The sequence below is a fragment of the Diabrotica virgifera genome, chromosome 4 (assembly GCF_917563875.1).
Source record: "Diabrotica virgifera virgifera chromosome 4, PGI_DIABVI_V3a".
In the NCBI taxonomy this organism is placed as follows: Eukaryota; Metazoa; Arthropoda; class Insecta; order Coleoptera; family Chrysomelidae; genus Diabrotica; species Diabrotica virgifera.
In genome coordinates, this window is record NC_065446.1 from 130,521,432 (window position 1) to 130,539,484 (window position 18,053).

The 18,053-nt window shown below is 33.2% G+C and overlaps 1 protein-coding gene across 1 annotated transcript in view; it reads left to right on the top strand.

Annotated features, from left to right (window-relative positions):
* LOC114334762 (pleckstrin homology domain-containing family G member 5) overlaps positions 1-18,053 on the top strand; it is a 1,826,648-nt gene that overhangs the window by 246,085 nt on the left and 1,562,510 nt on the right. Inside the window, exon 3 of the mRNA XM_050649705.1 lies at positions 7,389-7,464. Within this exon, the coding sequence (XP_050505662.1) occupies positions 7,389-7,464 (76 nt within the window). The remainder of the gene's footprint in view (positions 1-7,388; positions 7,465-18,053) is intronic.

Genomic DNA, 18,053 nt, shown 5'->3' on the forward strand with positions numbered 1-18,053 from the left:
ATAGCTCACTCAATTTTTACTGTAGAGAAAAATTTTGCAAACCATGTTCTTGAGAATTAAATAAGCTACAACTTTATATTTAAATATTTTTTGTATCTCTGATGATAATCTTTATATTCTGAAGAAAAAGGAATTTTTTACCAAACTTCAAAAATTCGATATTTGCTTTTGACTCCATTTTTTTTAAACTAATCATTCTAAACCAGTTAAACTTCTAGAACCTATTAATAATACATAAGTAAAGAAGACGCAATAAGGTCAATGACTAATTTTAATCAGGGTGGTGATTAGGGGTTTGCTTTCGATCACATTTTCGCTGAAAAATATAGGGTCTGACATTCTTTTCATTATAAGCCACCTAATTTTTGAGCTAAAGACTTTTTTTATTTCTGAACATAGATATTTTGAAATACTTCAAATTAGTTTAAACAAGTGATCCTCGAAAAATGCATAGTTTTCCAATCTTTTGACTTTGAAACTACAATATTTAGCATTTGCCGAAGAAGACCTAACATATAATAAAGTATAGCTCGATTACTGTTGGTCTTAAGAAAATTAAAAAAAAACGGTTTTGTTGATTTTTTCAAAAGGTACATTTTTGTTAAGCAAAGTTGTTTTGATAAAACAAAAACTTTTTGAGTTATTTGCAGAAAACTGATTAAACGGCATCATATAGATTTTGATCCTTGGACTATCCACTACTTATTCTCAAAATTTCAAGCAAATCGATCCATTCTGTAAAAATTGCGAGGTTTTGTCCTATTTTAAGCTTCATTACTTGGACTATCTCGTGAAATTATTAAACTTGTCAGTTTCATCAGCTAACAGGTCGTTTAACAAAAACGAAGTATTAATATTATTCGTTCCTCTTCTTTTTAAATAAAATTGGGAGGACCATATACGTCTCTGCTGTTTACGTTTTTTAGTTTTTAATAATTTATAAATAATTATAAAACTAGCACAAGCCACAGAGAATTGTTCGCTCGACATATTGGCTGCGTCAGGACGAATACATGGATCACTGCTGCAGCAAGCCTCATGCGTCCTCATGCAGGAGCGTGTCCTCATACATTTTTTCCGACTCGAGGCATTCGGTGCGGCCTCGGCTTGCCTCATGCGCATTCGTGCTCAAGTGAGTACCCAGCTATAGATGCACGGTCACACACGCTCAAATTTTTTGTCAATTAGTCGAATTTGACAAAATTGTACGACGCTGCAATATCGTGAGTGGTCGGCTTTAGGAGTTCATTCGATATTCTATTCTCTCCTGGTGATTTTTTTAAAATTATCTTAATGATTCCTTTACCTCTCCCTTTTCAATGTTTATTTCTTCGTTTGTTGTCACTTCAGGTGTTGGCGGTTCATAATCGTCACGTTAAGCAAATAGAGGTCGAAAGTAGTCTGTCCATGTTTCCTTCTGAATATGTTTCGCTTTTACTAGTTAGTTCATCACTTTTATTTGCCCTCTGATAATTCTCTATAATTCATAATGGGGTTTTACTTAAAGTACAGAAAGTTTTTGACATGTTAGTATTCGTGTTTCTCTCTTCAAGTAATTCTGTTGCTACGTAAATTAGGCTATCTTTGAGTTTTCCCAGCTTTCCTCGTTGTTATCGTTTTCTAATATAGTCTAGGCGCCAGAGGGGTCACCGTGTCCTTTTCAATTCTGATGGACAAACTCAACGATTTCTTATGGATTTTTGTCTGCTGATTACGAATTTCGAGGGTGGATTTCGAACCGATTGGTCAAAAAATTGTTATAAACAATTTAATTGTTTATAATTTGTTTATAAGGCTCTGGCTCGTAAACTAAAAGAGATAAAAAGAATGTTTTAAATAAAATTTGTTCGCTAATAAAAACGAAGAATAAAACGCTTACTAAACTTAAATCCAACAATTATAACTGATATATATAAGATATTGTAAAATTAGTGCATAATGCAAATTGCAAATTGCAAAATAAGTATTTTTCGAAGCTTTATCGATCGTAACTCGGCTTTTACGCATGGAAATGAGCCTTAGAAGGTCTCATTTTAAAGCCTCATTAATAGGCTTCCAAACAAAGTTTGTTAAATTACTTTATCTTCATTTATTTTACAATTATACCCGTTTGAAGTTATAATTTTCTTAAAAAAATTGTACAATAATTTGTTTATACGGGTTTCAAGTAAAGAGCTTTAAACATTTATACTTTAATTAACAATAATGATAGAAGAACTCAAAAGTAATAATTTGAGCTTAAGAAAATCTTCGTAAATTTATTTTTGATCAAGATATCGATTTTTTAATGGCGCGCTATGAGGCGCAACATCGGCTCACAGTCAAATATTTTTCGACGCTTTATCGATCGTAACTCGGCTTCTACGCATGCAAATGAGCCAACAGGTGATATCTGATATCCATATAAAATGGATCGAGTTATTTTGCAGCATCATCATTGCATATAAAACGAGCATTTATGTTGTGGCGACATACACACAATTGACGTGCTTTGATCATGCTGCAAAAGAAATAGGTCCACTTTATATCGATACTATCCACTATCCACTGGATATCTATATGATATAGAATATATCTATATCATATACATATTTAGGCTCTGAAGCCCCAGAAAGTTTTAGTTTTACTGCGTACAAGAACAGACTTAATACCACCATGTAACTGTAAAAATTGCTCTAAGAACTTATGCAGATGTAAAAAAAGCTGAGATTCCCTGTATATCTCGATTCAGATGCATGAAACAAAAAGTTTGTAAAAATAGTATTAATAAATAATATCCACTTACTTTTTAGTCCTATTTCTGAAATATTAGTTTTTAATGTTTTTTTTCTCATTTAGTACAAAAAATAGAAGATAAAGTAAATAGAATGAAAGGTGATGCGAGGTTACAGTATAATGATTTAGTTATAAGAATTATAGGATAAAATTTTATTAGGATCTTCAAATATGAAGATAACGTATATATGTTACAGTTCAAGTTGATTATCCAGCAACTCTAACGGCTGGTTTCAGTAAAAGTTGATTATAAATATAAAATGAAGATTTATATTCAACATTTACTAGTAAAAGTAGACTCCAACTAGGAAAAGTATACTCTTCCCAATGCCATTTAGTAAAATATCACACAAATATCACACAAACAGCCGATTCTAGAAATTAAATGTTACTGAATATGTTCAAATTAGTCTAGGCTGTATCGTCGCCCCCGTTAGGTAAATTATTCCAGTTCGATTTTTTTGCACAAACTTACTAAAAAAGAGGTCCTTATAACGAATCCACAGGTTGTCAGATGGTAGTGTGGTCGAAAAATTGTTTAAACAATTTTTTTAAACAAACTCACAAAAAAAATTTATTTAGGACAATTTTCTTTACATCATTTGGGTCATTCGGAGCAAAAGAGGCAAAAGAGGTCTTTTGTGATTTTTCTGTAAAATTTTGTTGTTCTCGAGTTATACGCGATTTAAAATTTGCAAAATACGAACATGACCATTTTCAAGGCTTAATAACTCAGTTAAAAATTATTATTATGAAAGTCCGAAAGTCACCAAATAAAATTTTAACGACCCCCCTATAAGATACTGAAGAAATTTTTGTTATTATTTTATTACTAAGCGGTTATTTTTAATTATTAACAATGAGCGCTAGGAGCGTATTGACGCAGCTATCAATGTGAGTGCGAGTGAGATGCACCATTGCACCATTTTGACATTTAAAAATTCAAACTTCTGTCAAACCACAAAACTGTCAAAACTTTTTTTGTAATTTATAGCTCACATGTCATCACCATGACAAGTCGAAAGTTCTTCTTCTTGTGGTGCTTTCTCCTTTAGTGGAGGTTAGCGACTACACTGGCAAATCTGTCTCTGTCCAATGCGGCTCTAAACAAAGATGTTGAATCAAGGCCGGTCCAGTTTCTGATATTTCTAAACCATGAAATCTGGCGCCTACCGGGACCCCGTTTTCCTTCACTATTACCCTGGATGATCAGTTGCGTGAGGCGGTACTTTTCGTTTCTCATTATGTGTCCCAGGTAGCTAACTTTTCTCACTTTAATGATTTTTAGCAGTTCCCTATCTGTCCCTATTCTCCTCAGAACATATTCGTTGGTGGTGTGGGTTGTCCAAGGTATTTTCAAGTCTCTTCTATAAAGCCAGAGTTCAAAGGCGTCCAACTTGTTCATCAGTGTTGTGTTGTATCCAGGCCTCCGTTCCATACAAAAGTATTGACCACACATAGCAATGCAGAAAGTGACGTCTAAGGCTGATATTAATTTTACTGTTACAAAATAATCCTTTCATTTTGATAAAGCCCTTCGGGCTACCTCTATTCTCGCTCTTGATTTCTTGTTTTTAATCAAGTTGATTGTTGAACCAGCAACCAAGGTATTTGTACTGGCTTACGTATTCAAGCTGTTGGTGTTTCACATATTTATTGGAAGAGGTAAGTTTTTGTTCCTTGATATTCTTATAACTTTGGTTTTCGCAGTATTGATCTTCATCCCCATTTTTTCACAACTCTCAGTAACCCTATCCAACAGTATCTGCAGACTATGGTCCGAATCAGTCATTAATACTGTGTCATCTGCATAGCGGATGTTATTTACTCTCTGACCGTTTATCCTGATTCCTTCTGAAGGGTGCGATAAAGAGTTCGCAAATATTACCTCAGAGTAGACGTTAAAAGTATGGGTGATAGCACACAACCCTGTCTAACACCTCGTTGTATTTCAATTGGCCTTGACGTATTACCATTGGTCTTTATGATTGCTGTCTGATTCCAATAAATAGCCTCTATAATTTTAGAATCTCTTTTGTCGACTCCGATGTCATTCAATCTTTCTATCGAGGTCTTGTGCTTCACCCTATCGAACGCTTTCTCAAAATCTATGCAACAGATAAAAATGTCTGCTTGCTGATCTTTGTATCTTTGTGCCAGAGTTTGAAGACAGAATATTGCTTCTCGTGTCCCCATACCTTTCCTGAAGCCAAATTGTTCTTGACCGGTGACCTCATCACATTTTTTATAATATATTCTGTTCTGTATGATACGCAAGAAAAGCTTCAGAATGTTATTTAATAGACTTATAAGGCGGAAGTCCTGGCATAATTTGGCGTTCTTCTTTTTAGGAAGTGGTATGAAGACTGATTCAAGCCATATTTTAGGGATAGTCCCTGTATTGTAAACATTATTAAATAGTCCAAGAAGAAGGTCTAAGTTTTCCTCGTTGATTAACTTCAATAGCTCAGCTGGTATTTCATCTTTACCTACAGATTTGTTGTTTTTTCGTTGACGTAGAGCATATTCCAGTTCGGACTTTAGTATTGGAAGACCTTCGTCGTTTTCGGTATTTAATGTAGGAGGTTCTTTGATGTCATAGAAGAGTTCCTTTATATAGTCTTCCCACATGTTTATTTGTTCTTCAGGGCTTGAAATCAGTTTGCTTTCTGCGTTGATTAGATTATTTGGTCCTTGTGAGTATGTCGTGCCTGTGAATTCCTTGAGTTTCTTATACAGATGGAAGTCATCATGTTTTTTTATATAAGTTTTCGATTTCTTCACATTGTTCTGTTATCCATTTTTCTTTTGCAATTTTTATTTTTTGTTTATTGGTTCTATTTAATGCTTTGTACATTGCTTTGTCTGTTTGCATTTTCTTCTTTCATCCATTAAATCCAATATTTCCTGTCATCCATCTTTGCTTCCGTGGTCGCTGTTTTGTGAGCATTTCAGTTGCCGTTGTAAGGCCGTGTCTGATTTCCTCCCGAAGGCGAAAGTTAAGGATGTTTAATTATATGAAAGTGTGCTAAAAAACAGTGCGAAAAAGTAAAACCCATTTAAAATACATTATTACTTCAGACACACTTTAAACTCTTCATGTGCTATCTATATTTACAATTTTCACACAATAAAACCTTTACATTTTTACATAATATGAGATAGAGTAGATAAAAATTATTTTTGTGAATTTGGTTAACAAAAATTGGTTAAACAATTTTTCGACCGCGGTTCCGCGTGACACCCTGTGTATTTGTTATAAGAATTGTTATAAGGATGTATTTCTTTGAGTAAGTTTGTGCAAAAAATTGAATCAGAATAATTTACCTAACGGGGGCGACGTTACAGACTATACTAATAAGTAGTTGAAACGGTCAAAACAAAGAAACGCACACTCACCAAAAATGCACTTGAGATTCTCGTATAATCAACATTTTACTGAATCGATCCAGGAAGAGTCAACTCCAACTAGTAAAAGTTGATTTAAATTTTTAAAATCAACTTTTACTGCTCGTTTCAGTTGGAGCTGACTCCAACTAGTTGGAGTCAACTCTAACTGAGAATCAACTTGAACTGTAACATATATACATAGAAATTATAATTTGCATCGAGAAATTAGCGCGTGAACCTTTACGCGGTGAGCCGATCTTGCGCCTTAGATCGCACTATTAAAATATCAATATCTTGGCCAAAAATAAACCTACAAACATTTTGGTAGGCTCAAAATGTCCTTTTTGAGTTCTTCTATCATTATTGTTAATTAAAGTATAAATGTTTATAGCTTAAATTTGCTATTATTATTATTTCAAATGGGTATAACTTTAAAACAAATGAAGATCAAGTAATTTAACGAACTCTGTTTGAAAGCCTATTAATAAAGCTTTAAAATGAGACCTTCTAAGGTTAATTTGCATGCGCACAAGGCGAGTTACGATCGATAAAGCTTCGAAAAATACTTATTTTGCAATTTGCAATTTGCATTGTGCACTAATTTTACAATATCTTGAGTTCTAATTGTTGGATTTAAGTTTAGTAAACGTTTTTTTCTTCGTTTTTTATTAACGAACAAATTTTACTTGAAACATTTTTTTTATCTCTTTTAGTTTATGAGCCAGAGCCTTATAAACAATTTATAAACAATTAAATTGTTTATACCAATTTTTTGACCACTCGGAAATCCACCCTCGAAATTCGTAATCAGCAGCCAAAAATCCATAAGAAACCGTTGAGTTTATCCATCAGAATTGAAAAGGACACGGTGACCTCTATTTGGCTCCTAGACTAATATTTCAGTATCAGCAATTTTTCTGATATTCTTTTTCTGTTAGGGAAGTGTTTCATGGAGTCCATATTTAGTCCTTCGACTCTGATTTTTGTTTGCGTTGGTGCCGCTCTCTTGAATGAGAATTATTTAATGATGATTGTTATTTTACATAATACTAAGCTATGGTCGCTACCTACATCTGCTGAGTTAAGGATTTTTAAGACGATTATTCTTGAAGGATGCATATCTCCGTTGGTTACAATATACATAACATAATATAATAGATCTTTGTCCACGGGTGTTATTGAATGTTAAAATTGTATTAATAGATATATTTTATTTGTTATAGAGGTCCCCAAACCTTCAGAGACCTTCATATCATCGACTGTCATCCGCTAGCGAAAACAATCGTCTCAGCACAACAAGTAAGTACAATAATTTATTTATCTGTATTGATACACTATCTAATTTTCTTTTGTAATACGGTACATTCCATGTCAAATCACTCAGACAAAAACTTTTAGATCTCCGATTTGTCTGAAACTTGGTGTATAGCTTCTGCGGAACATAAAAATAAACTCAAGCTGAAGTATTTAAGCCCGAACAGTCTTCTTTTTTTTTAAATATTATGTTTAGTAATTTTACAGTAATTTGGTATTTATCTAAACAAATTTGTTTGCTATATCATAAAGTATCTATGAAAAAATATTTTTTTTAATAGAAGGGGCTCAAAAATGTCATTATGAGGCATTATAACAAGTTATTTTGATTTAAAAACAAGTTTTTGATCAAAATTTAGTGTAGAAAATGTTAAATTACCGTTTATTTACATTTTCCTGCATTCCCAAAACACCTCATTTTCGATTTGGCTGAAAATTTGTCCAAATATAGCCAAAACACAGGACTTTAAAAGTAGTTAAAATGATTTTTATAGTTTTATAATACAAACAAAGTTACATGCATAGGCGTAACCAGGGGGGTTTTGGGGGTTATAACCCCCCATTTGGATGCACTTTGAGCTCTATACGCTTAACACCATAGCCCTCAGAGACCTTCCAGTAGTTGTAACCCCCCCCTTTCAGGTAGTTGTAACCCCCCTTAGGATCATCCTGGTTACGCCTATGGTTACATGGAATAATATCAGACTCAAATAGACAAGGCGAAAATGGCGGCATCGTTGGAGAAAATATTCCCATGAGATTTTCTTGGCATAATCACATTCGTAAGACACCCCAGAATAAGATTCAAGAAGTCGCCCACGCCAAGATTGGTCCCAATTTGTTTAAATAATTGAATAATTTTTTTTAGGTTTTCTGGACCATTCTGAACAAAAAAGGTTTCTTGTAAAGTTGATCGTTTTCGAGTTATAAGCAATTTAAAATTGAAAAAAATGAAAAATGGCGACTTTCAAGGCCCAAAAGCACCAGTAAAAAATATTATTTTTGAGGTTACCAATTGCCTAAATTAACGTTCAAGCCTTCTTGTATCCGTTCCCGATGAGTATTTTGGGCTGATTTTATTTTAAACTATTAAACAGCGCTTATGACAGGGCGTGCGCTCGAGATGTCGCGCGTCTGGACTATATTATACAAATGTATATTATGAAACTTGAACTATGAACTATGAACTCTGGCGTTCTCGGCCCTTTTTTATACTTGTTAAATATACATACCATGATTTTGGTAACCATGTTTTTTAATTTTTATAAATCATAATGATTTTTTGTGTTTGTTATATAATAATATTAATAATAATGTTTATTATATTATGAAAGTACCTCTGGCGTTCTCGGCCCTTTTTTATACTTGTTAAATATACATACCATATTTTTGGTAACCATGTTTTTTAATTTTTATAAATCATAATGATTTTTTGTATTTATTATATAATAATATTAATAATAATGTTTATTATTAATAATCGCCGAGATAGAAGGCGATCTTCACATCTTCAACACATCTTCAATACAAGAGCCAGGAAATACAATCTGATAATATCAGCAGAAAAAACCAAATGTATGACAACATCTAAATACCCACTACGATGTAAAATCGAAATTGATGGGAAAATAATAGAGCAGGAAGCAAGGTTTAAAAATCTGGGAATAGATGTAACCAGTTAGGGAGATGTTGAAGAGGAAGTACGACAACAAAGCTTAAAAGCAAGTAAAGCGGCGGGATCTCTTAATGACATAATCTGAAAGAACAAACACCTAAGACAAGACACAAAAGCAAGAAGCTATAAAGCAGCAATTAGACTTATATTGACATACACGGCGGAGACAAGACCTGACACATCTAAAACAAGACGACTACTAGAAACAACAGAGATGAAAATACTTCGACGAATATCAGAGAAAAGTCTGTTGGATAGGGAGAGAACGAAAACATAAGAAAATCATGCAATGTAGAAGACATAAATGGATAGGTGACCAAACGGAAACAGGAGTAGAACGAACACATTAGTAGAATGGCAGAGGATAGGATAGTACGAATAGCACGAGATAAGTCACCAAATGGACGAAGAAGTATTGGCAGACCAAGAAAAAGATAGTGCAATAACTTAAACAATTTAGTAGGCTAATATTGAAGAAGAAACAGGCTTCAAGCCTACATACAAGAAGGAGTATTTTAACGTTTTCTACACTAAAATTTGATAAAAAAACTTGTTTTTTCTACGGCCGTGCTAAAAGAGCCACTTTCACGCACGCATTTCGTTTCCGAAAGTTGCCCTTTCCCACACGGCGTGCGTGAAAGTAAATTTTCCCGCACGGCGTGCGGGAAAGTAAAATACCTTGTAATATGGCATTATAATATATTATAATACATGCAATAACCCATTATATTGAAAGTTTGGTTTTGACAACCTTGTCAAAGAATTAATTTGTGTATTTTTACTTCTAAATAAAAATTGATATAACTCTATTTTTTGTGACTTTTTTTCCAAACGTACGGTCCTAGAAAAAATATTGTTCCTAACTCATGCGAAAAGTGTCTTCCCCGCACTCGACTGCTTGCCCGAACTCTGCTATCGCGTCGTTCAGGTCAACGGCAGTCTCGTGCGTGAAAGTATCACTTTCCGCACTAGTTAGGAAAATATCCCGTGTTGAGCTGGCCCCCCCACTTGCAAAAATTAAAAAACAAATAGCCCTGATTTATGAGCTATTTATGAGCTCTCATATTCCGCAAACTAAAAATTTTGAGCTCGTTCCACTGAGCAGGAATTTAATACCCTAGTGGGGGGGGGCAGCCCCCCCACTACTTAAAAATAGGAATATTGAATCGGTTTTTGCGGCAGAATTACGAGCTATTTATGAGCTCTTGAAATTATATAGTTTCGATTTTTGAGCTCATCCCCTTCACCCCCAAACAACCCTTTAATTGATTTAACTTAAGAGAAAGATGCTGAGAAAACTTAAAATATATCGTATTGCGAATATAATTCCTATAGCTTATATACTCTAAGAATAAACTATTAAATCAAGAGCATTTCGATTATTGAGCTACAACCCCTTCGCCAGAAAACCACCCTATCTTCCCGGTTTAAGAGAAAGTTGTATTTAAAATGCGTTAATCTAATTATTTGGCGACTACATATCATTTAATAATTTATAAGCTTCCAAATTACGCGCATTTAGATCAGTAAATTGCAATTTATTTTGTATAGTGCAGTCACTGAAGGTAAAAATCAACGATTACCTTCAATTTCGGTGAACCTTCATCGATTTTCACGAAAATTGGTCAGTGGTTAGAGGATACGTCAAGAAACAAAGGTGACATGGTACCACCTTGCGCCTTTACCCTGAGGGTGGATACCGCCCCTTCTCGGGGGTGAAAATTATTTTATAAAAAATAAATGCACAAATCAATAAAAGAACAAATTAAAAGCAAAATTTATTATATAAAGTTAATAAAATAAGTCAATACTTTTTAAGTTATTAAAGATCAAAAATTTTAATTATTTGTGAAAAAAATGCATGTTTTGAAAAGGTTTTTTGTAAGTCACTGAAAAACTTTAAGTTTTTACAAAAAAGTTAATAGTAGTTTAATTCGTATAGCTTATATTCTACGAATAAACTCTTAAATCACGCGTCTTTCGATTATAGAGCTACAACCCCTTCGCAAGAAAACGACCCCATATTCCCGGCTTAAGAGAGAGTTGTTCTTAAAATAATTTAAATGAATTATTTGGCGACTACATATCGTTTAATAATTTATGAGCTTGCAAAATATACGCATCTCAATTATTGAATTGCCATTTTCTTTCTATAGTGCAGTCACTGAAGGTAAAAATCAACTAGTACCTTCGATTTCGGTAAATCTCCATTCATTTTCACGAAAATTGGTGAGCGGATTTAGATACTATCAACTTTTTCTGCATCTTATTTTTCATAGGTATTTCTAAGTACTTTGACAAGTATTTAGTACCTAAGTGTTATAAAATGCATCTCTTTCCCGTTATTTAAGCTTGAACCCTTAGATTTTAACAGTCGCGGAAAAAATATACATTTAATTACCAATAACTTACTTTAAATTAACATTAAAGGGTTTTTCAAGTAAGCAATTTATTATATTTTTTATTAGCTTCAATTTTAGTGATGAAAACTTTTTTGTAAAAACTTACAGTCTTGGAGTCATTTATGAAAAATCGCTCTAAAGCATGCATTTTCTTTCCAAAAATTAAAATATTTGATCTTTAATAACTCAAAAAGTATTGATTTATTTTAATCACACTATATAACAAATTTTGCTTACAATTTGTCCCTCTCTCGATTTGTGGGGTTATTTTTAATTTTCACTCCCGAGAAGGGGTGACATATACCCCAGGCTAAAACCCCAAGTTGTTATTGTCAATTCGTGAAAATAAATTGAGATTTACCGAAATCGAAGGTACTAGTTGATTTTTACCTTCAGTGACTGCACTATAGAAAGAAAATGGCAATTCAATAATTGAGATGCGTATATTTTGCAAGCTCATAAATTATTAAACGATATGTAGTCGCCAAATAATTAATTTAAATTATTTTAAGAACAACTCTCTCTTAAGCCGGGAATATGGGGTCGTTTTCTTGCGAAGGGGTTGTAGCTCTATAATCGAAAGACGCGTGATTTAAGAGTTTATTCTTAGAATATAAGCTATACGAATTAAACTACTATTAACTTTTTTGTAAAAACTTATAGTTTTTCAGTGATTTACAAAAAACCTTTTCAAAACATGTATTTTTTTCTCAAATAATTAAAATCTTTGATCTTTAATAACTTAAAAAGTATTGACTTATTTTATTAACTTTATATAATAAATTTTGCTTTTAATTTGTTCTTTTATTGATTTGTGCATTTATTTTTTATAAAATAATTTTCACCCCCGAGAAGGGGTGGTATCCACCCTCAGGGTAAAGGCGCAAGGTGGTACCATGTCACCTTTGTTTCTTGACGTATCCTCTAACTACTGACCAATTTTCGTGAAAATCGATGAAGGTTCACCGAAATTGAAGGTAATCGTTGATTTTTACCTTCAGTGACTGCACTATACAAAATAAATTGCAGTCTACTGATCTAAATGCGCGTAATTTGGAAGCTTATAAATTATTAAATGATATGTAGTCGCCAAATAATTAGTTTAATGCATTTTAAGTACAACTTTCTCTTTTGCCGGGAAGATAGGGTGGTTTTCTTGCGAAGGGGTTGTAGCTCAATAATCGAAATGCTCTTGATTTAATAGTTTATTCTTAGAGTATATAAGCTATATGAATTATATCCGCAATACGATATATTTTAAGTTTTCTCAGCATCTTTCTCTTAAGTTAAATCAATTAAAGGGTTGTTTGGGGATGAAGGGGATGAGCTCAAAAATCGAAACTATATAATTTCAAGAGCTCATAAATAGCTCGTAATTCTGCCGCAAAAACCGATTCAATATTCCTATTTTTAAGTAGTGGGGGGGGGGCTGACTCAGCCCCCCCACTAGGGTATTAAATTCCTGCTCAGTGGAACGAGCTCAAAATTTTTAGTTTGCGGAATATGAGAGCTCATAAATAGCTCATAAATCAGGGCTATTTGTTTTTTAATTTTTGCAAGTGGGGGGGGGGCAGCTCAACACGGGTAGGAAAATAACTATTTGAATCAAAATAACTTGTTACAATGACATTTTTGAGCCCTTCTATTAAAAAATTGTTTTTTTCCATTGATGTTTTATGATAAAATATACAAATTTGTTTAAATAAATACCAAACCACTGTAATATGGCTAAAAATAATATTTTCGGAAAAAAAGAAAAATACTGTTCTGGCTAAAAATGCTCCAGGTCGAGATTATTTTTACATTCCGCAGAAGCTGTACACCTAATTTCAGACAAATCGGAGACCCAAATTTTTTTTAATCTAAAATTGAGTGGTTTGAAATGGAAACATCCAGTGCTGTTTTTGTGACGGTACGCGCCGGTACGCCGTACCGGTACCTTTTGGGACAAAAACAAAAAAATATTGTGTTGGTAACTTTTAAGAAACCACAAGTTTGATAGGAGTAAAAAAAATCAGACAAATAATCTTTGTACTAAGTAGGCACAGAGATTTTTTATAGTGTTCAGGAATTTTTTCTTTGCTCCCAAATAGCTTTAAGTAGGGATGGTGGTTGTTGACAAAAAACCGGTTTCCGGTTATACCGGTTTTTTCACTTACGGTTCAACCTGGCGGTTATCACCGGTCAAAAAAACCGGTTATTCCAAAAACCGGTTTCCGGTTTTTTTAATCAATAGCAAATACTCGGTAGGGTACAATGTTACATTTTTATATTGCACTTTAGTTTGCTCAATTTTCCTCCTGAAAAATTCCCCAATCATTTTAACGTATAAAAATTTTCCCAGGCGCTTTCACATTACCCTAAAATTGGGCCAAAGTACCCCAATCTGGAAACTCTGATTCGTCGCTCGTTAGTCGTTATAGACGGCGTCGGCGTGTATTGCGTTGTCAATTGGGATATTCAATTGGGAAATATCCAAATGCACTTTTATTTTACTTAAAAATAAATTTGATAACCCAATTCATCTTTTACTTCCATTATCATCAAAAAAATTTTAGTAGTATTTTTAATCTGTTTGTATATAATAATGCCTTTTAATTCCTAAGAATTAAAAATTACAAATGGAGATTCCTAATCGTGTTTCGGTATTAACAATCATAAGACGTCCACTATACTGCTCGCGAAGTCGATCAGCGAGTACGAGAATGTAAACAGGCATCTCATGCGACTTCGCTGTGCCTCGGCCTACTTCCATTCGGTGGCGGTTTTTGCGACCAAGTCAAAGGAACCGAAGTCCTTATTGCCCGGCATGAATGTGTTCCTCGCGAAATAGAACGAGTGTGTAGTGACGGGTACTTCGGACTTCGCTTAACTTTCCCGAAGTAACTTCGCGAGAGTGTGGTGCTCGCTTATACAAGAGTCTCAAGTACTCAAGTATAAACAATTATTATAGATGATGGTTGGAATATCGATTTCAAGCAGATCACTTACAGTTTTTTGTAAATATTATCATCTAAGCACGCACCACACTCTCGCGAAGTTACTTCGAGAAAGTTGACCGAGGTCCAAAGTACCGTCACTACACACTCGTTCAACTTCGCGAGAAACACATTTACGCGGGGCGATATCGACTTCTATTCCTTTGACTTGACCGCAAAAACCGCCACCGAATGAAAGTAGACTGAGGTGCAGCGAAGTCGCATGAGGTGCCTGTCTACACTCTTGTACTCGCTGAACTTCGATCGACTTCGCGAGTAGTATAGTAAGCGTGCAAGTACCACACTCTCGCGAAGTTACTTCGGGAAAATGAACCGAAGTCCGAAGTACCCGTTACTACACACTCGTTCAACTTCGCGAGGAACACATGCAAGCGGGACGATACCCACTTCGTTTCCTTTGACTTGGTCGCATAACTGCCACAGAATGGAAGTAGGCCGAGGCGCAGCGAAGTCGCATGAACAACCTGTCTACACTCTCGTACTCGCTGAACTTCGATCGACATCGCGAGTAGTATAGTGAGCGTTTAACTATTGTCCCAAACTATAATAAAACTTGTTTCAAAATCTTATGTTTCACTTTCGTCCAGTTCTTTATTGGTAAATAAATTTTGAATTATGGTTGCTTAGGTTAATTACTCCGCATATTATTTATAATATGTACATATGGTTGGCATCAAAAATAGATAGAAATCTCCTCATTTTTTCTCTGAAATAATTTTTTTTTTCAGAGGTAACTTATTCGGTTTTTCACCGGTTATTACTTTAAAAAGAAAAAACCGGTTATAACCGGGACAAAAAACAACCGGTAAAACCGGTTGTTGCGGTGGATTAAAAATCCGGTTTTAGGTTATACCCGGTAGCTTTTTCCCATCCCTATTAAGCCCTATTTGAGGCTTAGTTTAAAAAGTTTTCCCAGGGGCGGACCCCTTATAAATACCCCCCAGTTCCCCCGGAACATTGCGTACCGGAACCTATATTGTTACAAAAACAGCACTGGAAACATCCATACATTATTAACAGGAAACGAAGCTGAAAAAGCACTTGAAAAATCTAAAAACTACTGGCCGATATTTTTTAACCGGAATATCTGGAGGAAGTAAATAGTGGGTATCAAAATTTTTACTGTTTTTTTAACAGTTATTTATGATATAAGTGTTAAAAATACAATTTTAAGGCACGCTTGTGAAGGTTTGCAGAATGAACGAAGCGAATTCTGCAATTCATATGAGTGCCTTAAAAATGTAATTTTAACACGTATATCATACAATATTTTTTCTACAAACGTCTTATATATCTATAATTATAATTTATTCATTCTCAATTACAGGACAATACCTACAAAAACTTTTACTTGAACTTTACTGACATTCCATTTTTATATTTTTCTTGACATTACATAAAAACTACCTATTGGGACCGTGCAAGTTCGGCAAAGCGACCTCTATTTCTACGCTCTGTACTTTCATTCGCACTTTTAATTATATTGGCCAATTATATTAGTCCTGGTTGCTGGATAATTGTCAAGGCCATAGTCCAAAAAAATAATAAGAAGAAAAAATAAGATGCAGGTTATGTTTTGCAAACGTAAACAATTGTATGTAGTAAATAAAATTAGTTATTAAAATGCAGTACTGCAAGCAAAATACAATTAATTAAATTTACCTTTATATAATAATTGCATATCATATCAATATTGTGGAGCAATATATAATTTTTCTGCTTCAATGACAGAAGGTATGAAATATACGTCAATTTGACAATTTCAAGTGACAATATGAATTATTTAAGATAGTTGCAATATTTCTCCGCGACTCGCGCACGGTCGTTTCTCGTTTCCCTTCCAAGTACTTGCACACCGCGAATACTGCCAATACGTAAATCATAACAACCATAGAATAACATCTACTTTTATTGTTGTATATTCTAACAAATTTTATTAGTTTTTTTCTAGAAACGTGTTAAAAATGCAATAATACTGTAAGTGTTAAAAGTAAAATTTTAAGGCACGCATGTGAAAATTCGCTTCGCTCATTCTGCAATTCACACGAGTGCCTTAAAAATGTACTTTTTAACACGTATATCATACAATATTTTTCTATAAACGTCTTATATATCAACAATTATAGTTTATTCATTCTCAATTACAGGACAATATCTACAAAAACTTTTACTTGAACTTGACTGACATTCCATTTTTAGATTTTTCTTGACATTACATCAAATCTGCCTATACTGTCTATACGAAAATCATAACAACTATAGAATAACATCTTACTTTTATTGTTGTATATTCTAACAAATTTTAATACTTTTTCTACAAACGTGTTAAAAATGCAATAATACAGTTTAAATTAAATTTTAAAAACCTTTTAAACCACCTTTTTCAAATTCCGCAAGTTGTACTATTAATATTAATGTTAGTAAATGAAATATAAATATTTTAACGTTTCACAATTTGACAATTCACTTTTAACTGCAGTGCCTTAAAAATTTTAAAGCACTAGTGCCTTAAAGTAGCATTTTTAACGCTCCTATGGAGTGCTAAAATTGCATTTTTAACACGGTTTTAGAAAAAACCTTTTAAAAAACCTTTTTCAAAAAACATTTTTTCAAATTGCGCAAGTTGTACGATTAGTATTAATGTTAATAAATGAAATATAAAAACATTTTGACGTTTCATTCCTACGCGCAGGACAGCGGTGTTCGATTCACACAAGTTCATTTCCACCAAAATTTCTTTTAACCATTATCTAATATATTATTTTCTTACTCTATATTTTGTTGTATTTTAATATTTTAATTCCACAAAAAACAAACTATTGTTATTATTGTTTGTGAAATATTGCTTAAATAATTGCATATGTTTAAAGATAATATACTTTTATTCTCTAAGTTAAAATATATGAACAAAGAAAGTTTTTGCTAAAAAAAGTGTTATTTCAAAGGATAGAGTATGTGTTTTTATTTTGCAATAAACAAATTTATTTATTTATATCGAAATGTAATAAAAATTAAAATGTATCAATCATTATAAAAGGTCATTGGAATGCTCAATCAGAGCAAACTATCCGCTGTCCTGCGCGTAGCACCAATAATTAATGTTTATTTAAAAAAATTCCTGACGCCGTGGTAGTTAATCGATTTTAGTTTTGTAAATTGCAAATGAAAGGTACAGTACTATCTGCTTCATTTTCAGTCCTGTAACATTTTGAAGAAATGAATTTTTTTTGCGAAAGCTGGATTGCAAAATTTATTTTGCAAAATCTATGAAACCGATCTTAATGAAATTTACAGTATTGTTTAACTGTATCATAAGTTTTTGTGGGTGAAATATGAAGGTCCTAAGTGTAGCATAAATGGTTGAAAAACGTAAAATGCGAATACTAGTTTTTGTATGGTTTTTTCGCCATTATTTCTATTTTGCAACAAGGGTGACAATTTTTTAAATTTTTAACCAATTTTATTTTATAGGAAATTATTTATTTACCCAACTTTTAT